At 36.2% G+C, this 17,464-nt stretch overlaps 1 protein-coding gene across 1 annotated transcript; it reads left to right on the top strand.

Moving 5' to 3' along the window:
• Window positions 1–31: 31 nt before the first annotated feature.
• LOC136265398 (gamma-aminobutyric acid type B receptor subunit 1-like) lies at window positions 32–17,328 on the top strand. Its single transcript, XM_066060232.1, has 15 exons — window positions 32–330; window positions 2,775–2,918; window positions 3,979–4,158; window positions 4,477–4,581; window positions 4,630–4,704; window positions 8,402–8,593; window positions 8,647–8,895; window positions 8,951–9,017; window positions 11,815–11,895; window positions 11,958–12,105; window positions 13,128–13,263; window positions 13,355–13,462; window positions 13,515–13,640; window positions 13,693–14,034; window positions 16,791–17,328. The coding sequence occupies exons 1-15, from the start codon at window positions 73–75 to the stop codon at window positions 17,226–17,228; spliced, it is 2,649 nt and encodes an 882-aa protein (XP_065916304.1). The 5' UTR covers window positions 32–72; the 3' UTR covers window positions 17,229–17,328.
• The last annotated feature ends 136 nt before the right edge of the window (window positions 17,329–17,464 follow it).

Genomic DNA, 17,464 nt, shown 5'->3' on the forward strand with positions numbered 1-17,464 from the left:
ATGGAATTAGACCGCGCGCCGTCTAACTAAAAAGTAGGCGTGCTGGCGCGACTGAATGCTGGTAGTTTCGTGATGCGTTTGCTGTCGTTCCTTCTCTCCTGGTACTTCGCTATCGCTTCATACGATCCTTGTGGAAGAAATGAATCAACTGATATTCACATAATCGGATTTTTCCCCTGTACTGCTAGTAACGATACTAGAGGTATTAGAGTAGATAATTGTGATGGGATAGACAGAATACCCATTATGAAGTTAGCTCTAGAGGAGATCAATGAGAGATGTGACCTACTACCAGGATATCGACTAGTCGTCGACTATGCTAACTCTGGGGTAAGTGAAGTTAATAGCTAGTTATACGCGACAGTGAAGAACTTGAATTGCCGCAAGACCTATGCTAGTACGTATTAAGTATTATATCGACATACACACACTAAAGCTGTCACTCATACGTGTTTTCCTATCAATGCATGTACTCCTTTCACCTCATTTGTGGCTACAATGACAAGCTACTCGCATGCATCACTTGAGACTACTTGCTTCGTAAAAGACATCTGTCATAATATAGCAATGTGATGTCTGGATTAGCTAGATGCCGGCTCCACTAGTTGTGATTATTTATTGCTTAGCTGTGACCTGTGTTATGTGTATTTTTGTGGATGTTTTGTACTAGTTGTAGCTATGTGTGGGTTGTCTGTTCTTTGTATAGCTACTGTTTTTGTACTCTTTTTTGAGTCCCTACACTCTTCTGTGGAAGATTGGCTATGCTGAACAGAAATTTAATCAAAAATCAAATCAACGAAATTTAATGCACCTATCATTGTGGCCCACAGTTCAGGCTAAATAAGAAGATTTATGCTCCAAGTAATGAGGCTTTGACTCCAGGCTTTGGGTTGATTAAATGAGCACAGCACTAGCTGGCTACAGCCCACACAAGTTGACGTAGATCACCTGTCAACTGCAGTGGTCATTAGTGCGGGATTAAACCCCATATTTCCCAATTGTAGTACAGCTTTTGTTCTTGCAAATTGTCAAATCCTTTGTTGACTATTGGAACACTTGACTTTAACATTTCCAAGAGTCATTTTGATTTCATTGATTTCTTCTCCACAATTAGAGCTTTAGGTGTCCAGCACTTTTCCTGGGGTCAGGTTTCAACAGTGCCAGGAAAGAGTACACTAATATACTGAACTGTTTGCTTTGCATTCTGTTTTCTGGGCTTTGCAATTGGCAAGTCAAAATATAACTAACTGGTTATTGATGTTAAAAGCTTTAGACTTCCTACCTCTATTGTTAGCTGATATGTTTGTTGAGACAACAGTGAAATGTACACATACATAGTGAGGATGTGTGGTAATGTGTGTATACTTGTGGTAAACACTACAAAGAGCTCCTTAGCTTTGGAATGTCTCATATATTTGATATGGCTTAGAATAACATCAATTGAGAATACATCCAATATTGTAGTTCTGTAATAACATAGCCCTATCATGGTCAGTTACTGTTTATAAACTCTTCAGAGAGAGGATGATGTTTATAATTTAAATTGTGTTAGATGTGAATTGTCACCGTCCCCACATAGCTACCTAAGTAATCAGCATAAGACCTTCTAATATGATTTGAACTTGTCCAGCCATCTCCCTATGGCTATATCTCCCTTGTGATAGATAGTGCGACAATTAAGCTCAGATAACACTGTATACCATGGCAAAATTTAGGGAGTATTGCAGCACATCTAGCTAAACTTGAACTGAATTTCAGAGAAACTGAAATATGTGAAAACATTGTTATATCTGTTAACTATAGTCCCCTATGCTGCAAACTTTCATTTTTGGTTAAATTGGGAGTGGATAGCAAATCACTGAAAATGCTAAAACATGGAGGAAGGGGTCTGTACTTTCAGTTTACATTTAGATAGTCCATGTACACCATCTGATATAAGTGAATTGGTACAGTCACATATATAGAAATCATGAGATGCTAGACAATAAATACAGCAAGCTAACAGAGAAGTCTTGCTGTGTTGGCATACACATAGAAGCCCTTCCACACTGTGTGGCTCCTGAGACACTTTGCTGGGGATGAACCCTCCACTTGTTTACTCCGATGTCCGTAGCAAGATAGTAGCAAATAAAGATGAAGATCATTGAGCAGTGCAAAGGATTTTAGATTTTTTTGGTAAATTGGGGTCAGTCTGCCAAATTCACCAAAACTTTTTCTCGCCAAAATTTTGTATCATACAGTAGTTGTGATTGAGGTACTGTTTTAATTAGTATTAGTATTATTAATTACTAGTAAAGGCACTGCCTGTATACCGGGTCAACACAAAATTTATACAATCATAAGATGGCTATACAAAAATAAATCTAGGATTAGCTAAGTGAGAATCTAACAATGATTTAATACTATTAATTGAATTAGCATTTACAACATAGTCAGGTACATGTTTTAATGCTATTGGACATTTTGCTAAGTATTTCTCCACACACACATACACACACACACACACACACACACACACACACACACACACACACACACACACACACACACACACACACACACACACACACACACCCTCCTCAGATGTTTTATACCAAGAATTTACACTTAATTTTTATTTTCTCATACAAAGCCTTTAGGAAATACTTTTCAGCATCAATACTGGGTAAATTATTATTATTTTTATTGGCAGACAAACAATTTTTTTTCGAACCAAACTAGGCTTGTTTGAATTACATGAAGTAGCTCCCATTTATGTGTTTTTATTTCTCTAGTGTTCATCAATTCCACCAGTATATCACCTCATCCAACAAACTGATCCATCACAACCAACTAAACTAATGATCCTTGGAACTGCTTGTTCTGCTAGCACTCAGCTAATGGGAGAAATTGCAGAAAGAATCTTCAATATTACTCAGGTAAATAATATCTACTGTACCTATCTATCATCTATGTACAGTACAGTAGTACTGTATAGTAGGAATCATGGAGGTTTAAGTATTGACCAGAAACCAGCTTCACAATACCTTCACAATACCTTGGCTAGGTATAATCAAGCCCAAAAGTGCCTTCACTGTGACCCAAAATGCTTCCAATAATTAAGTTGCTATAAAATTAAAAATACTTAGGGAAATTTTCTGCTGACTGACTAACTTACCTACTCGCTTGCTTGCTCACTCACTCACTTTCTAATGTTTTCAGACAAACGTAACTCAATAATGACTAATTGTACTGCCTCAACCAGGTCTTTTGACATACTGCAGTACATACAATGCACACATCATGGACTTGGACAGTAACATTTGCTTTCCCAGCTGATACATTTAAACAGTTTGGTAGACTGGAGCAATGTGAATGAATTTTCCAAGAGAATAAACAGCAGCTGGGCACAACTGGCCATCAACCTGTAGCCTAGTGAAATATACTGACTGGGTGGTGATTCAGCTGTTTGGTTGTGCTGCCTCAAACACCTTTGTACACACACATGGATACTAGCAATAAATTATAGACATTAAGCGACAACAAGCAAGTATTACTTTTTTAACTTGTGTGGGATACCATTCATAGCAGATACAGCGTTGCTTGCTACTGATCTGTAATCAAACTTTACAAGGACATCTATATTACGAGTGCATTTTAAAAACTACTAATTTAAATTCCGGTGATAAAAAGCAGTGAAACAAGAGGTGAATGATGGTAACTATTGCAGCATAACTATGTGGGAAAATCCCTACATTGGTTTGTTAATATATACCACCATCTGTTCAATGCCAATATAGGGATTTTCCACATAACTACTTTGTAATAGTTATCATCATTTGTTGTTTGTATGTCTTTGTTTCATTAGCTGGAACCCTACTTTGTTTTTAAATTTATAATTTTACTAGTTTGTTATCTTTAGTTATAGAGCTGTGATATACATGTGTTTACTCAACTTGTCCTCAGAATGGTTTTATAGTATAATCGTTTGTTCTCTAGGTAGCTTACACTGCCTCTTCTCCACTATTTGGACAAGATAAAACACGTTATCCCAGATTCTATAGACTGGCACCTGTGGGACTACAATTTGCAGACAATTATGTTGCACTAGTGTCACAGGAAATGCTCAACTGGAAAAGAATTGCAGTAATACATTACGCTGATGATCTCATGCTTAGTGTATGTTGACATACATGATTGTGTAACAACTGTACATTACACTTGGACTTATATATAGTTATAAAGCTGCATGGCTAGGAATATGATGATATAGTTTACTAGTCAAACTGGTACCATTACATGTTTAATCAAGCTATTTATTTTATTATGGTAATGCTAAACAGTAAGTTTTCCCTGCTCAATGACATTGACTATAGACATCAGCCTTACGTTTATGGCAATAATGGTTGTTGTTAGTCAATTATACATTCCTAAATTTCCCTGATCTCCAGTTCACTTTTGTATTGGTACGTATGAAACTGAATTTCTCTACTTTAGCTTGCACTTCATACAATACAAGAATTAAGAGAGAGCAACATACGTGTTATATTAGACTACAGTTTTACCGATGATGCTGCTAATGCTGTTATAGAACAAATCAAGGTGCATAGGTTATATACTGTCTATTGTTGTAATTCTTTTTTATTACAGAAAGTACATGCTAGAATTATTATAGCATGGCTACCACCTTCACCGATAACTACGATAATACATTTCTGGTGTAAGGTAAGGTGACCTGTCACTGTATGTACAAACTGTATATGGTTAAGTGATAACTTGGTAGTATCGTAAAACCACGATATTGCAATTAAACAATAGGTGTGTGTTATTGAAATTTTGGTGAAATTATAATATAATGATATTAGTGCAGTATTTGGTACTAACAATTAACTCAACAATCGCCTTTCTTACCCTGAAGTATTTATGTTGTTCTCAGCAATCACAGTATTGATCATACCCATGATGCTGTTAAGTAATTAGATTGCATACTTGAAGATTGAGATATAATAAAGCCATCAATCACCCTAATATAACAGTGACAAGTGCCCTTTCAAAGTGTCAACCGTATGAGAATATCATACGGTATGGTAGTACTGTATAGTAAAGATCACCCCTAAACTGACACCCACCCACCCCAATACTACCCACCTCCACCCTAGAAATATCTTAAGTAGCAAAAAGTACCTTAATGGAATAGTCTTAGTGCATCCAATGTCAAATATAGTGTTAAGTCTAAACAAAACCTCATACATGTGCCAAAACTTTTTTTTATATAATTGCCAAAATCTGAATTTTAGTCTGCCTGCCTTACTGCCTGCCTGACTACAGTCGCAAGGCTATAGGCTAAACAATGCATCATATGACCACCATTTTTCACCACAATAGCAAACCCATGTACCTTTTAAGGTTCTAACGAGTGCTTGCCCCCTGTGCCTTTCCTTTATCTGTAATCAAGCTGGTCATCCTCTTCATGCTACGAAACCATATTAAGGTGTTAATGTTCTGTATCAACACTTTCCTTATTTAGACACCACAAATTTACTTAAAGCGCTCATGATGTTTCGTTAAGAGATATTACCGGCTAGTAGACAGTTGGTAGACACCGTACCAGACCTTTTATGACCCTGACCTGTTCCAATAACAATCTAATGTCATGTCCCTTACGATCTAGCAGGACAAATAACGATCAAGGAACACGGCCCTTAATGATCTAGCTGTACTTATAGTGATTGATCATAAAATACAAGCCTCTTATTGGTAGCATGTGAAAAACAACACATGAAAAGACCACACCCTTAAACATCATTTATGGTCCAGCTGGCTGAGGCCCACTTGAGATACTGTAATAAAGCAGTTACCCTAATATAATAGCATGTTCGATATTCTAATAGAACATTTACACGTGTATATTATAACAAACTAGCGCTTTTAAAAATTATTAATTTAAAAATGACGTAGGGATTCAAGTAATAAAAAGTATTGAAACAAGATATATAAATGTAATGAATAATAAAGTTCCCTGGGAAAATCCCTAGAATATAATATATGGTTATGACATACCAATGATTTTCAGAACTATGTTATAATACCATTATTCATCTCTGTTTCATTACTTTTATCACTTGGATCCCTACTTAATTTTAAAGTTTATAATTTTTAAATGCAATGATTTGTGACCCACTTAGCGAAAACCCGACTTGTTTGCATAATTCTGTTTTTGAGATAAATTCCATTGAAAGACATTGGGTAAAAATTGCGTACTACAAAAATAATTATATGCACGTTATAATTACTCCAATCAACCATGAAGGAAGACACAAGTGGAGGTCTCTAATACACTACTGGATTTGCCACTTCATGGAGAGCAAGAATATCACTGTTTCGTTTCTCTACCGTGAAGAAAATGTGAGTTATGTGTGTTTGTTTATGTTGCGGTAAAGCGTAGCTTTATTGTTGCCGTTTCTCAGCTTGGACAGCCTTCTTGCTTAATGGCATGGGTATATTTAGGCCAAAACTATACCTTGATGAATGCCTCAGTTCATGGCGAATAGAACGACACAAGTCCCAACTCAGTATACCATTGCACTCGAGACTTACGATCGATTTAACAAGCACTTGTAGTTTTTTCTCATATAGGTACTGTACAAATCTATTGTTTTGCTCTTCTTGTTGTCTATCGCTATAACCCCGAAAGTACTTACCAGGTAAGGTTGGAACTTTAACAGCCCATTGGTTTTTTCCTCTAGCAAAAAAAGTCATAAAATGAAGTTCGAGGAAAATGCAAACAAGTCAGGTTTTTGCTCAGCAGGTTACATTTAGTAGTGTTGTGATTTTCCCCATAATACGCCATGACACAATTTCCAATACTGTCCAGCCACACATTACTTTATAATGTGACCTAGCAGGTCTGTGCATTATCTGCAAATGTATCATATCTACTGCTATACTAGCTATTTAAAAAATTAAACATTTCAAAAGGAAGTAGGGGTTGATATACACACTACAAAAAGTAAGGAAACAAGTTCAAAAATGTTACAACTGAAATGAGAAATGATCCAGCATTAAAAAGTAAGGAAACAAGATTAGACAACTACTTGCGAAAATGAGACACTTTAATCCTAACTTTTGGTTAATTTGATGGTCTCATTTCAAGATGCTAGCCAAAAGTAGGCATTAAAGTGTGTCTCATTTTAGCAAGTAGTTGTCTAATCTTGTTTCCTTACTTTTTACTGCTGGATCATTTCTCATTTCAGTTGTAACATTTTTGAACTTGTTTCCTTACTTTTTGTAGTGTATATATATATATCAACCCCTACTTCCTTTTGAATTTTGAATTTTTTAAATGGCTAGTTTGTTTACTTTTTTTTGTCTAGCTAGCTAGCTATATTATACTCTTTTTGTTTTCCACATAGTATAAATATCACTTGAAGCAGCTATCTTTTACCTTTGTATGCAATAAGCGCCTCTAAAAATAATTATCATATTGTCTTTTAAAGCTATTACAGCAACTGTTTAAGGCTTCAGCTGCATTTTTAATGGCCTCAATGTTGATGATTTTACAGTAAAACATCACTGGAGAGTCCACCATTATAAGAGTGGAATCCTCGCTTTTAGAAGTCTGGATCCCGAAATGGATCCGCCCCTCAAAGACATTATTAGTTAGCTACCCCACAAAAAGCTAAACTGGTAATTAAGACTATGAAACGACTATCCAGCGTTAACAAATGCTAGAGACAACTCCTTGGGTACTACACCCGTTCACCCCCATCTTACGCACAATTCATTAAATCACGTGTTTGGTTGTGGCGTGCGCCGCAACCATTAAGCGCCGAAATTATCCATCATTACCTTGACTGTCTGAAATTTCTGGAGCTGTACACCTAGCACTACTGGGTCTTACAGCAGGTAGGCTGGCAGACAAATTGTAGGTGAATTTTGAAATTTTTAAAACTCACTGTACATCGAACCATTCAACTTTTCGCTTCGTTTACCCATGGTACAGCAGTACTAATGCATTCCAGGTAGTTTTTTCGGGTAAATCTTATTGCAAGGACGCTTTTTAAGGTGCGAAAATCCATGAAACCATATGGTTTCTTATCAACCCCTACTATACAGTACTATCGTACTGTATGATAGTACATTGTTGTGGTGATCTTAATCCACATATTATAGCATTACCTAGCAATTAAAGTACATGTACAAATTTTCAAATTTTCGTGGATTAACAAATTCAGGATTCATTGTTGTGGATCACTCAGATTACCTGTAATAAGGCTAATCTGGTTAATTATAATGGCCAATTTTTAAGGATTAAATTTCTTGGACAGCAAAGCAACAATGAAATCTGCAAAAAAATGTCCATCTAAAATGTTTATGTATGCAATATTGTAAACAACTTATCAAGTTACTGTTAATGTTCCAGGTAATAAGGAGCAAATTGGTAGGACCAGATTTTGTCTGGCTATTACCAGGATGGTATCCACCAAACTGGTGGAATGTCAGTAATGCTGAGTGTAATGCTGAAGAAATGAAAATTAGTCTGGAACATTCTTTGCTCTACAACTTGAACCACATTATTACTAATAATTTGTCTAGAGTGATAATATCTGGAAAAGTATTTATAATTATTTTTCTTAGCTTATGTTGTCACCTTTCTTTTCCTAACAGAATGTATCACAGTTTCAAAATGACTTACTGCATATTGAGAACACATCAGGAAGAGTCAGAACTGATACTATATTTGGTACTGGATATGTGTATGATGCAATGTGGACCATTGCTCTTGCCTTAAACTCATCCATATCAATACTGGAAGATAGAGGGTTGGGAAGACTGGAAGACTTCACTTATGATTCAGTTGAAATGGCAAATGTGTTCACTGAAGCTGTTGCTAATGTGGCATTTGAAGGAATATCGGTTAGTGTGCATATCAACACACTTTAACAGTGGAAAAACCAATGCTTTCTTCCAGGGTAGTGTAGGATTCCAACAGAGTGGTAACAGGATGAACCCTTCCATACAAATACGACAGTACAGAGGTATATATAATTGTTACCGTCTCAGCGAAAACCCGTCTAGTTCGCACAAGCATGCATATTGAGAAAATTGAAATTTAAAAATAATTCGTAAAATTACACATGCTAAAATAAAAAATATGCAAGTTTTTATCAGGCCAATACTTGAAGAAGGAAGACTCAAATCGATTAAAACTATACACCATCATATTTAGGGAGTTCGAAGTTCGAACATCATTGTTTCATTTCTGTAGCCCCAATGGTTTACATGTCATGTGCGTTTGTTTACGATGCGGTAGACATAAATAAAATTATCACCGTTTCTTCAACAATACCGCCTTAATATGCCTATGCGAAAGTGACTGCAGGACTAAAACTATACCTTGGTTGATCTGCCAATCCATGGTGAACGTTGTAAGCCAAATTCCAACTTTGTAGACTAATCCAAACGGACGTTATGACTGCAAATGCAAATGCCTGTAGTTTATTTTTAGTATAGTCACTGTACAAATCAATTTCCTTGTTCTTCCTACTATCTAGTGCTGTAATTCCACAGCTACTCACTACAGAAGGCTGAAACATTGGTGAACCATTCCTTGGACAATGCAGATAATGCTGAGAAATAAAAAAAATTCGGAAGTTGTGCGAACTAGACAGGTTTTTGCTGAGATGGTCACAATTGACAATATGTTGATAGTGATTGTTGAGGAAGATAATGTGTTGTAATTTAGGAGCTCTATAGTTTACCAGATTGTGTCAGAGTGATAATTATTCTCTGGAACTTTTTTTAGTGATCATAGTACATATCCTGTTATGACAATTTATTACACGAGACCAGGCAGAGTCAAGGTCAAGTGTGATATCATTCAATGACAAGTATCATACAGTATGATAGTAATATTAGAGATCATGGAGGTTTGTATTTTCTCACAGAAAAATATTGACCACAAACCAGCCTCATAATACCTTCATGGCACCTTGGCAGTATTGGTTAGGTACGTATAACCAAGCCCAAAAATGCCTTTTAGTATACGACCCAAAACTTCCAATAAGTTGCTACAAAATTTTACTAAGTGGAATCTTCTACTGACTAACTGCCTACTTGGCATTTCAGATAAGCGTACCTCAAGACTACAATTTCAATTTTTTCACTGTTTGACATCACTTCAGCCCAACAGGTGCTTTTTGGCATACCATAGTATGTACAATGCACACATCATGGGCTTACTTTTGAGATATGCACCTTCACAGTTTTCTTCTTATTTTTCTTCCTAGTCTTCTTACGTACATATTCTTCATTTTCTTCTCCGCACACTTTAGAAAACTAGTAATAACTCGTGCATGCTTTTACTTCAAATTTGGAGGACAGTACAAGCACAATTATAGTTGTATTATAATACAGGAACAAGGGAGCTATGCATGATTTCTGAAAAACGCAAAAGCAATTTGTTGACATGTCTACAGGGTAATCCACATGTTGAAATAATTTGAAAAGCAGTCTGTACATGAAGTAACTATCGTACTGCAAATTTTTTGTGGTTTATTAAAAGTACCAAGAATATTAGCTAAGATATAAAGCAAAAAGCAAACATATGAACAAGTGCAATCAAGATACTGTAATAGAACTGTCAGTGATAAGTTTAAAAACATGTACAAAAAATGTCAAAAAAAGTGTCATCCAAGTTTCAAAGGGACCTCCATGTCTATACGCCTAAACCCTTTACCACTCTGCCATGGCAGAGGAAAAATCTGTAGTTATAACGTGAAAACCAAACCATATATACCTGTATCAAGTGTGATCCCATTACAGAACAATCATATACTTGCGACATAATTCCACGACTAACAAGAAGTAAAAATTTAATGTACAAATTTCTCTAAAAATCTAATTTTTCTGTTTACATGTGGGAAAAACAAAAGCCGGCATAGCTATACAAATACTAAAAGAAATTATGTCTAATCCAAAATAACTGTGAAAAGAGTGTAGCCTTCCAAAAATAGGCTAGTATGAAAAAGATGTGATATAAAGATGGTGGTCAAAAAATGGCTGCAATGATGTTATACTGTCATTGCAGCCATTTCTTGGCCACCATCTTTAATATCACATCTGTTTATTTTTGTAAGGCTGCATCCTTTTTCAGAGCTTGGCTGTTTTGAATTAGGTTGTAAGTGTCCTTGCTTAGTAAAGGGAAACTTGTGCGATAAGCTAGGGATGTGTCAATTTTGCTGAAATAATTATTGTACTTGAGTTGGAGATCAATAAAGCAGTTACTAATAGCATTTACTCTAATGGAGTGGTCATCACAAATATGTAATTGCAGTTCAAGCATGTGTTATGTTAGCAAGCAAAATACAACCTTTCTGGCAAATAATCAGCATGATAGGTGAAGAAAATAAGCAGATTATACATCCCAGAGTTTAGGAAATGCAGGATGAGGCTAGTTGAGGTGGAGTGCTGGAGCAGTTTTGAATCATGTGATGCGATTCTTCAAGTAGTAGTATAAAGTGTTAGGAATTTAGTGTTTTCTGTAAACATGATTGGAGCCACACCTACTAATACATTTGGCACATACTGAAAAGCTTGTTAGTTTATATGCAGAAGGCTTGTATACTTGAAGATCTTTTCTGTAATACTATCACTAGTGACCCTCATCTAGATTACTATCCGTGTGAGTAAATCTGGGGCAATGCTGCTGACCTCTGGTTTCAACCCTGGTATAGTCATGCATATATGTGTGCGTTGTATGACAAAATGTTTAACATGCAGTTTTAAGGTTATAAAAATGGCAACCGAGTTACTGCCTCCATGATATGTTTTCAGGTGGAGTAAGAGTTCCAATAATGACTTATAATCCATCAATGGGATTTCAGAATTTACCAGGACAAATGCTTGAGTGGCAAGGTGTGTAGTGTAGGTGTATCTGTACATGTTCACGTGTGTTATGTGTACATGTATACCTTCAGGTGGCCCATCTCCACCAAGAGATACTCCTGTTCCATCTGTTACTACAAACAGTTTGACAGAAACTGTGATAGCTGGTGTTGTGTCTTCTATTGGAATATTATCAACAATAACCTTCCTTATATTCAACCTCTGCTATAGCAAGCACCCGTGAGTTAATTGGTAATATGCTGTAGTCTTTACTACACTTAGTTTCACCTGTTGCACGGAGTGGGTTAGTTTCCACTTCCACTGGCAACTACTAATGCAATAGCTAACAATCAGGTGAATGGTGGATGCTCATTGGGTTCTGGAAGGCCATCCTTCCTCTTAAATACTGAGAGTCATTGTAGCTGGCTGTTTAACGGCTACTTGTTACTATTCATTATCACTATTGAAGATTGTTGAAAAGAATTTCATACAGATTAATTTACTTTAAATAGTTTTGTTCTTATACACTGATGACAAAAAAAGGTTCTTAACTATGGTATTCAGGCTTGTATAAATTCTATAATGTTTTAAAAGCATCTGTTGTAAGAAGTACTGATGGACACGCGATAGATCTTGTAACTTCACGATACAGTAGGTTCAAAACCACTACTGGTCTAGCTGTATTTATATTATTATAGCTTTACAGTGGTAGGTCTGATAGCAACATGTGCTGCAGCCTTTGGATAACAAACAGGAACTAGAGACTTAAACATTACAGTGTGGTGAAAATAAGGAATAGTGACATGCCCCTTGGTAAGCGAAAGGCTTACTTCAGATAGTCTGATACAGCAGTCACCCTAATAGAACAGTCACACGTGTATAGTTGTGTGCTATAACAACAACAACAAAAAAAAACTAGTATGGTTAAATGAAGCAGGAATCCAAGCAATTTAAACAAGATGGAAATATTAGATACTCAGTGGGAAAATCCTACTTTGGCATTGAAAATAATTATGTAGGGGTTTTCCCACCGAGCTATGCTGTAATACCATTATTCATCTCTAGTTTCACTACTTTTCATTACTTGGATCCATATACTAGTTTGGGTTTGAATAGAGACCAGATAGGGCATAGGATCTGTAAAGTGAAAATTGATGGTCTTGTTGGTGTTATGTTACGATCATATGTGTATTATTTGTGTACAGTAGATGTATTATGTTATGGTAACACACAATCACTAGATACTACTAATATACTTTTAGGGTTGTGAAGCGGAGCAGTTACCGGCTCAATTCACTGATTTTAGTGGCAGTGTTTGTTGGGTTTGTTGGTACCCTCCTACATGTTATTGACTTAGATGAGGATATGTCTGAAGTTGTCACTACAACAATTTGTAATGTAAGTTATTGTTGGTCATATCAGGAGCAAGCTATTATAACTCTGTGATGGTTTGCTTATTATCTTTTCCCTGTGCAACTCCTCTATGTAGGCTAGAGTATGGAGCAATGAGTTGGCCTTTGTAGTTGCTTTTGGTGCACTATTTGCTAAAGTTTGGAGACTGTACAAGGTTTTCTTCAACAAGAAGTTATTGTACCGAGTGAGCGCAACCAACACTTGTACTTGCACTCATATATATTATCTGTTTACAGAAATATTTGTCAGACAAATATTTATTTCTGATGGTTGCAGCGATGGTAGCACCAATACTTCTAGTACTAATTGTTCAAGTTGCTACATTCCCATTGACACTTCATGTTGTTAGAACAGTTAATGAGGTTTGACGACTTTCAAATAATTGAAAGTAGTGTATAAGCATCTATGTTTTAGGAGGATTTTTCTACTGAGAATATTTACTATGAGTGCAGAGGGACACATGCATTTGTATTTTTAGCTATATCATATGCAGAGGATGGTATACTAGCTTTGTTGAGTATACTAGTAGCTTATGAGACTCAGAAACATGTTCCAAACTATAATAAGTTGTACAAGTATCATGAGTCAGCTGTGATCAACCTGACAACAATACTAGCTGTCCTGTTGTCTTCTGTTTGCCAAGCTGTTGTAATTATATTTCATTTAAATGAGCAACGAGAAGGATTATTATTGGTGATTACAGTTCGTGATTGCCTGTGGATGTTTCCAATGATCTATTTGTTGTTTATTCCTAAGGTATGTGGTGTAGGTGCATGTACAAAGGAAGTTGTGTAAGTGATAATTGTTGATGTACGTAGATGCTTACAGTGTGCATACATTATAGTGGAGATCACAGAAATAGAAAGCTATGACACATCACCTATACCTGCAGTTGTACTAGTGCATATTTAATTCCTACTTCTGCAATACTCAACCTGTAGTATTAGCTTTGACTGAGGTAAGAATTAACCCTTAAACATATATATGAAAATGACAAGGACCTTCTTGGTAGGCTATATCGTGTGTTTGTGTTGCCAATAATACACTACTGTATTGTAGTGTGGACACCTTCCTCTACCATGCACTTCAAGCGACTTGAAAGATTTCACTCAAAATTTTCCTATTTACCATCCAGTTACTGCAGTTCTATGGGTATTACTCTGACAAAGTGACAATGTTACCATGCAGCCATAAAAGCTTATAGAACTTTACATAAGATTTCACCATCATATCTACATGATACTTTTCATTATAGCTACTGTTGACATCACTTCTTGTGTTGCTCGTAATGCTCATCGTTTATTTGTACCAAGAATTAGAACTACATTAGCAACTCACTAAATCCCACACTGTTTGAAGCAAGAGAAACTGGCGGATTTTAAATCTAGTCATTTTTATGCATGTAATTAATGTGTACTTAATAACTGTATGTTTGTCAGGGTATACTGAGCAGTCTTCCCTTAAAAAAAAGGGAGAAAACATCCTGAGGCTTTACAGCACAATAAGGTCTGTAGGACACCTGGTCCTACAGCCTAAAGTCATTAGCTACATAAAGTGTGTTTGAAAAGGTATAGAAAGGAGAAAAAATCCATGACTGGACCTGCAGCCATCCGATTAACCCTCGAATGCTTACAGGAGTCTTCCAGGTGGTCAGGACAAGCACACTTTATGTAACAACTTTAGGCTGTAGAACCAGGTGTCCTACAGACCTTCAACACTTGTACTGTAAAGCCTTTATAAATTTAAAAAAAACTTCCATAGTTGAGATTTTATCACAATACGTTTTGCTATTTACATATATGATTTCAAACAGGCATATCTCGTGAAGTGTTCGTCCAATTTCTTAGAAATATTAATATTGCCAGTAGCAAACTATCTAAACTTTTAACATGCAACTAGGATATCACCCGCTACAAAGCACTACATCATTTTGTTCCTTTCACCTTGTATTGTCACAGTGCTCGTTGCCCATTTAGCACATCATATATACAACTGTATTGTTATCTTGCAATGAGTAACATGATGTCAAGAGAAAGTTGATGGGATGAAGTGCTGACAAGTTGTGGCCTTTTATTCATCATTACATAAATAGGCCCTAGCTGATTACGCTGGTGTAATTTAAAGCATAATAGGTCACTAAAGAAGAAAAGCACAATACTATAGTGTAATAAAATAAGGACAACAAAGCGATACTTCTTTTGTACTTTCAAGTTACAGTGTGAAGTTCTGGGTTGGAAGGATGTGATGAACGTTGGGACCATTTAAACCAAATTTAACTGTCAGCTAGTAAAAGAGTGTTTGTAGGTTTTTTAGATAGCTTACACAGTTTTTGTGCTATGAGATTTGCTGTAAAAGGCATGCACAAAAATTCAGTTTACTGGACAATGCATTTTCACTGCTTGAGTTTTTCAAACAGCTGCAGGTTTAAGGGCTAAAATAATGTCCACCAGCAAGTGTAGTCCACCTCTGTTGTTTCATTGCTATGATACCTACTCTAATGTAAATTTCATAATACTTGTTTGTTTACTAGCAAAAATAATTTGACAGGTGGACCTGTGTGCATACTGCATTAAAGATAGATATTGAACCAGACATGCTGTAAAAATGACTGCTGACTAAAAGAGCACCCTTACTTTCAATTACTGAAAAGTGACGTCGGCATAGCTATTCTACTCTGTGTTCAGCTACGTTCTACCCACATATAACACTGCAAATAAAGAACAGTACAAGAAGTACCTCTGTAATCAATTTACACACAACAGAGATTCTAGTGATAGCCAGCACAAGAAGCCTTTGACACGGTACCCACAAGTCAACACATATGCAGTAGTGGAGACAGAAATAGAGCACAAAGGAAGTTCTTGTTACATGTATTGTAGCTGCAGCAGTAGGCACTGATCTCAGGAGGCCTACACACTGTGGAAAAGTGAGCCCATGGTATTTACTATGTTTAATCACTATCACAATAGTGTAATGATTTATTATAAATAAGTCATAACATGAAAACCAACCATGCATGGCATGTAACAAGTGCATTTTGAGATCCCTTTAATGGTTTGTGGTCTCAAGCAAAATGTAGCACTCAGCTAGCCTCGTGCTATATTTGTCTCTTGACCACACCCTCATGTATTTTCCGTATTGCACTCACTCGGTGCTTTAACTAGTATGTAATGTTACAAATTATTGATATCACATCTTTTTCATACTAGCCTATTTTTAAGGCCACACTTTTTCACAGCTGGGTTTTTTTTGGTTGGATATAGTATTCATCATGATAAAGTTATGCTTGACTGAAGGCATCAGTTAGTCAGTGCAAAATTCAATTTTAAAAGTCAAATTTCATACTAACTTATCAGAAGTATTTTGATCACTCTGGATGCAGGTTTGGGCTTGCTTATATACTTAACCAATGCTGCCTGGGCTGGTTTTCGAGTGATAAGTTTGGGAGACAATCGCATGATCCCTATTACACAGTGTATAGTACCCTAATTTATGATTCCTTTTGCTTGCAGTTTTATAGGGTGTATCGTGGATCATACACTAAGGATTTTACCTTACCTCATCAAATTTCTGCTGTTGGCTACTTGATTACCAGTGCTAGATCATCTTTCTCTTCAGTATTAGAAAGACGGAATTCCAATGCTAGCATTTTGTCACCATTAGAAAGAAGACCTTCATTTCAAACCAGAAGAAGATCTTCAGATAGTAGTATATTGTCTGATACAGGATCAACAGCCAGGCCATCATCTTCTAACAGTACTTGCAAGAGGGAGGTGATGTTCTCACCAATATATGAACACAATGAAGACAAACTGTCTGTATCAGAAGTTCTTGAAAGTCACAGTAAATATGTTACAGAGGATACAGATTCGAGTGCCACAGCATTTGTGCAATTTATAGAAGAGCCCAAAACAGTGACAAAGTTATTATACAAAAGTACTGATGTTTAGTGTACCTCCCCTAATACAATAATGATTTGTACAGTAACATAACTGTGTGTGTGTACATGTATATTTAAGAAATTATTATGGTGGTATGTATATTATATAATAGCAGCATTATATATGTAGAGCATGTCATCCCACTGACTATACTGAACGTCTCATAAAAAGTACTAGTATGCACCTAATGTGATAGACAGTTCGAAGTACTAGGTTCCATTATGAACGATTTGGTATGGACTACT

This window comes from Dysidea avara, chromosome 9 (genome assembly GCF_963678975.1).
Source record: "Dysidea avara chromosome 9, odDysAvar1.4, whole genome shotgun sequence".
NCBI classification, from domain to species: domain Eukaryota; kingdom Metazoa; phylum Porifera; class Demospongiae; order Dictyoceratida; family Dysideidae; genus Dysidea; species Dysidea avara.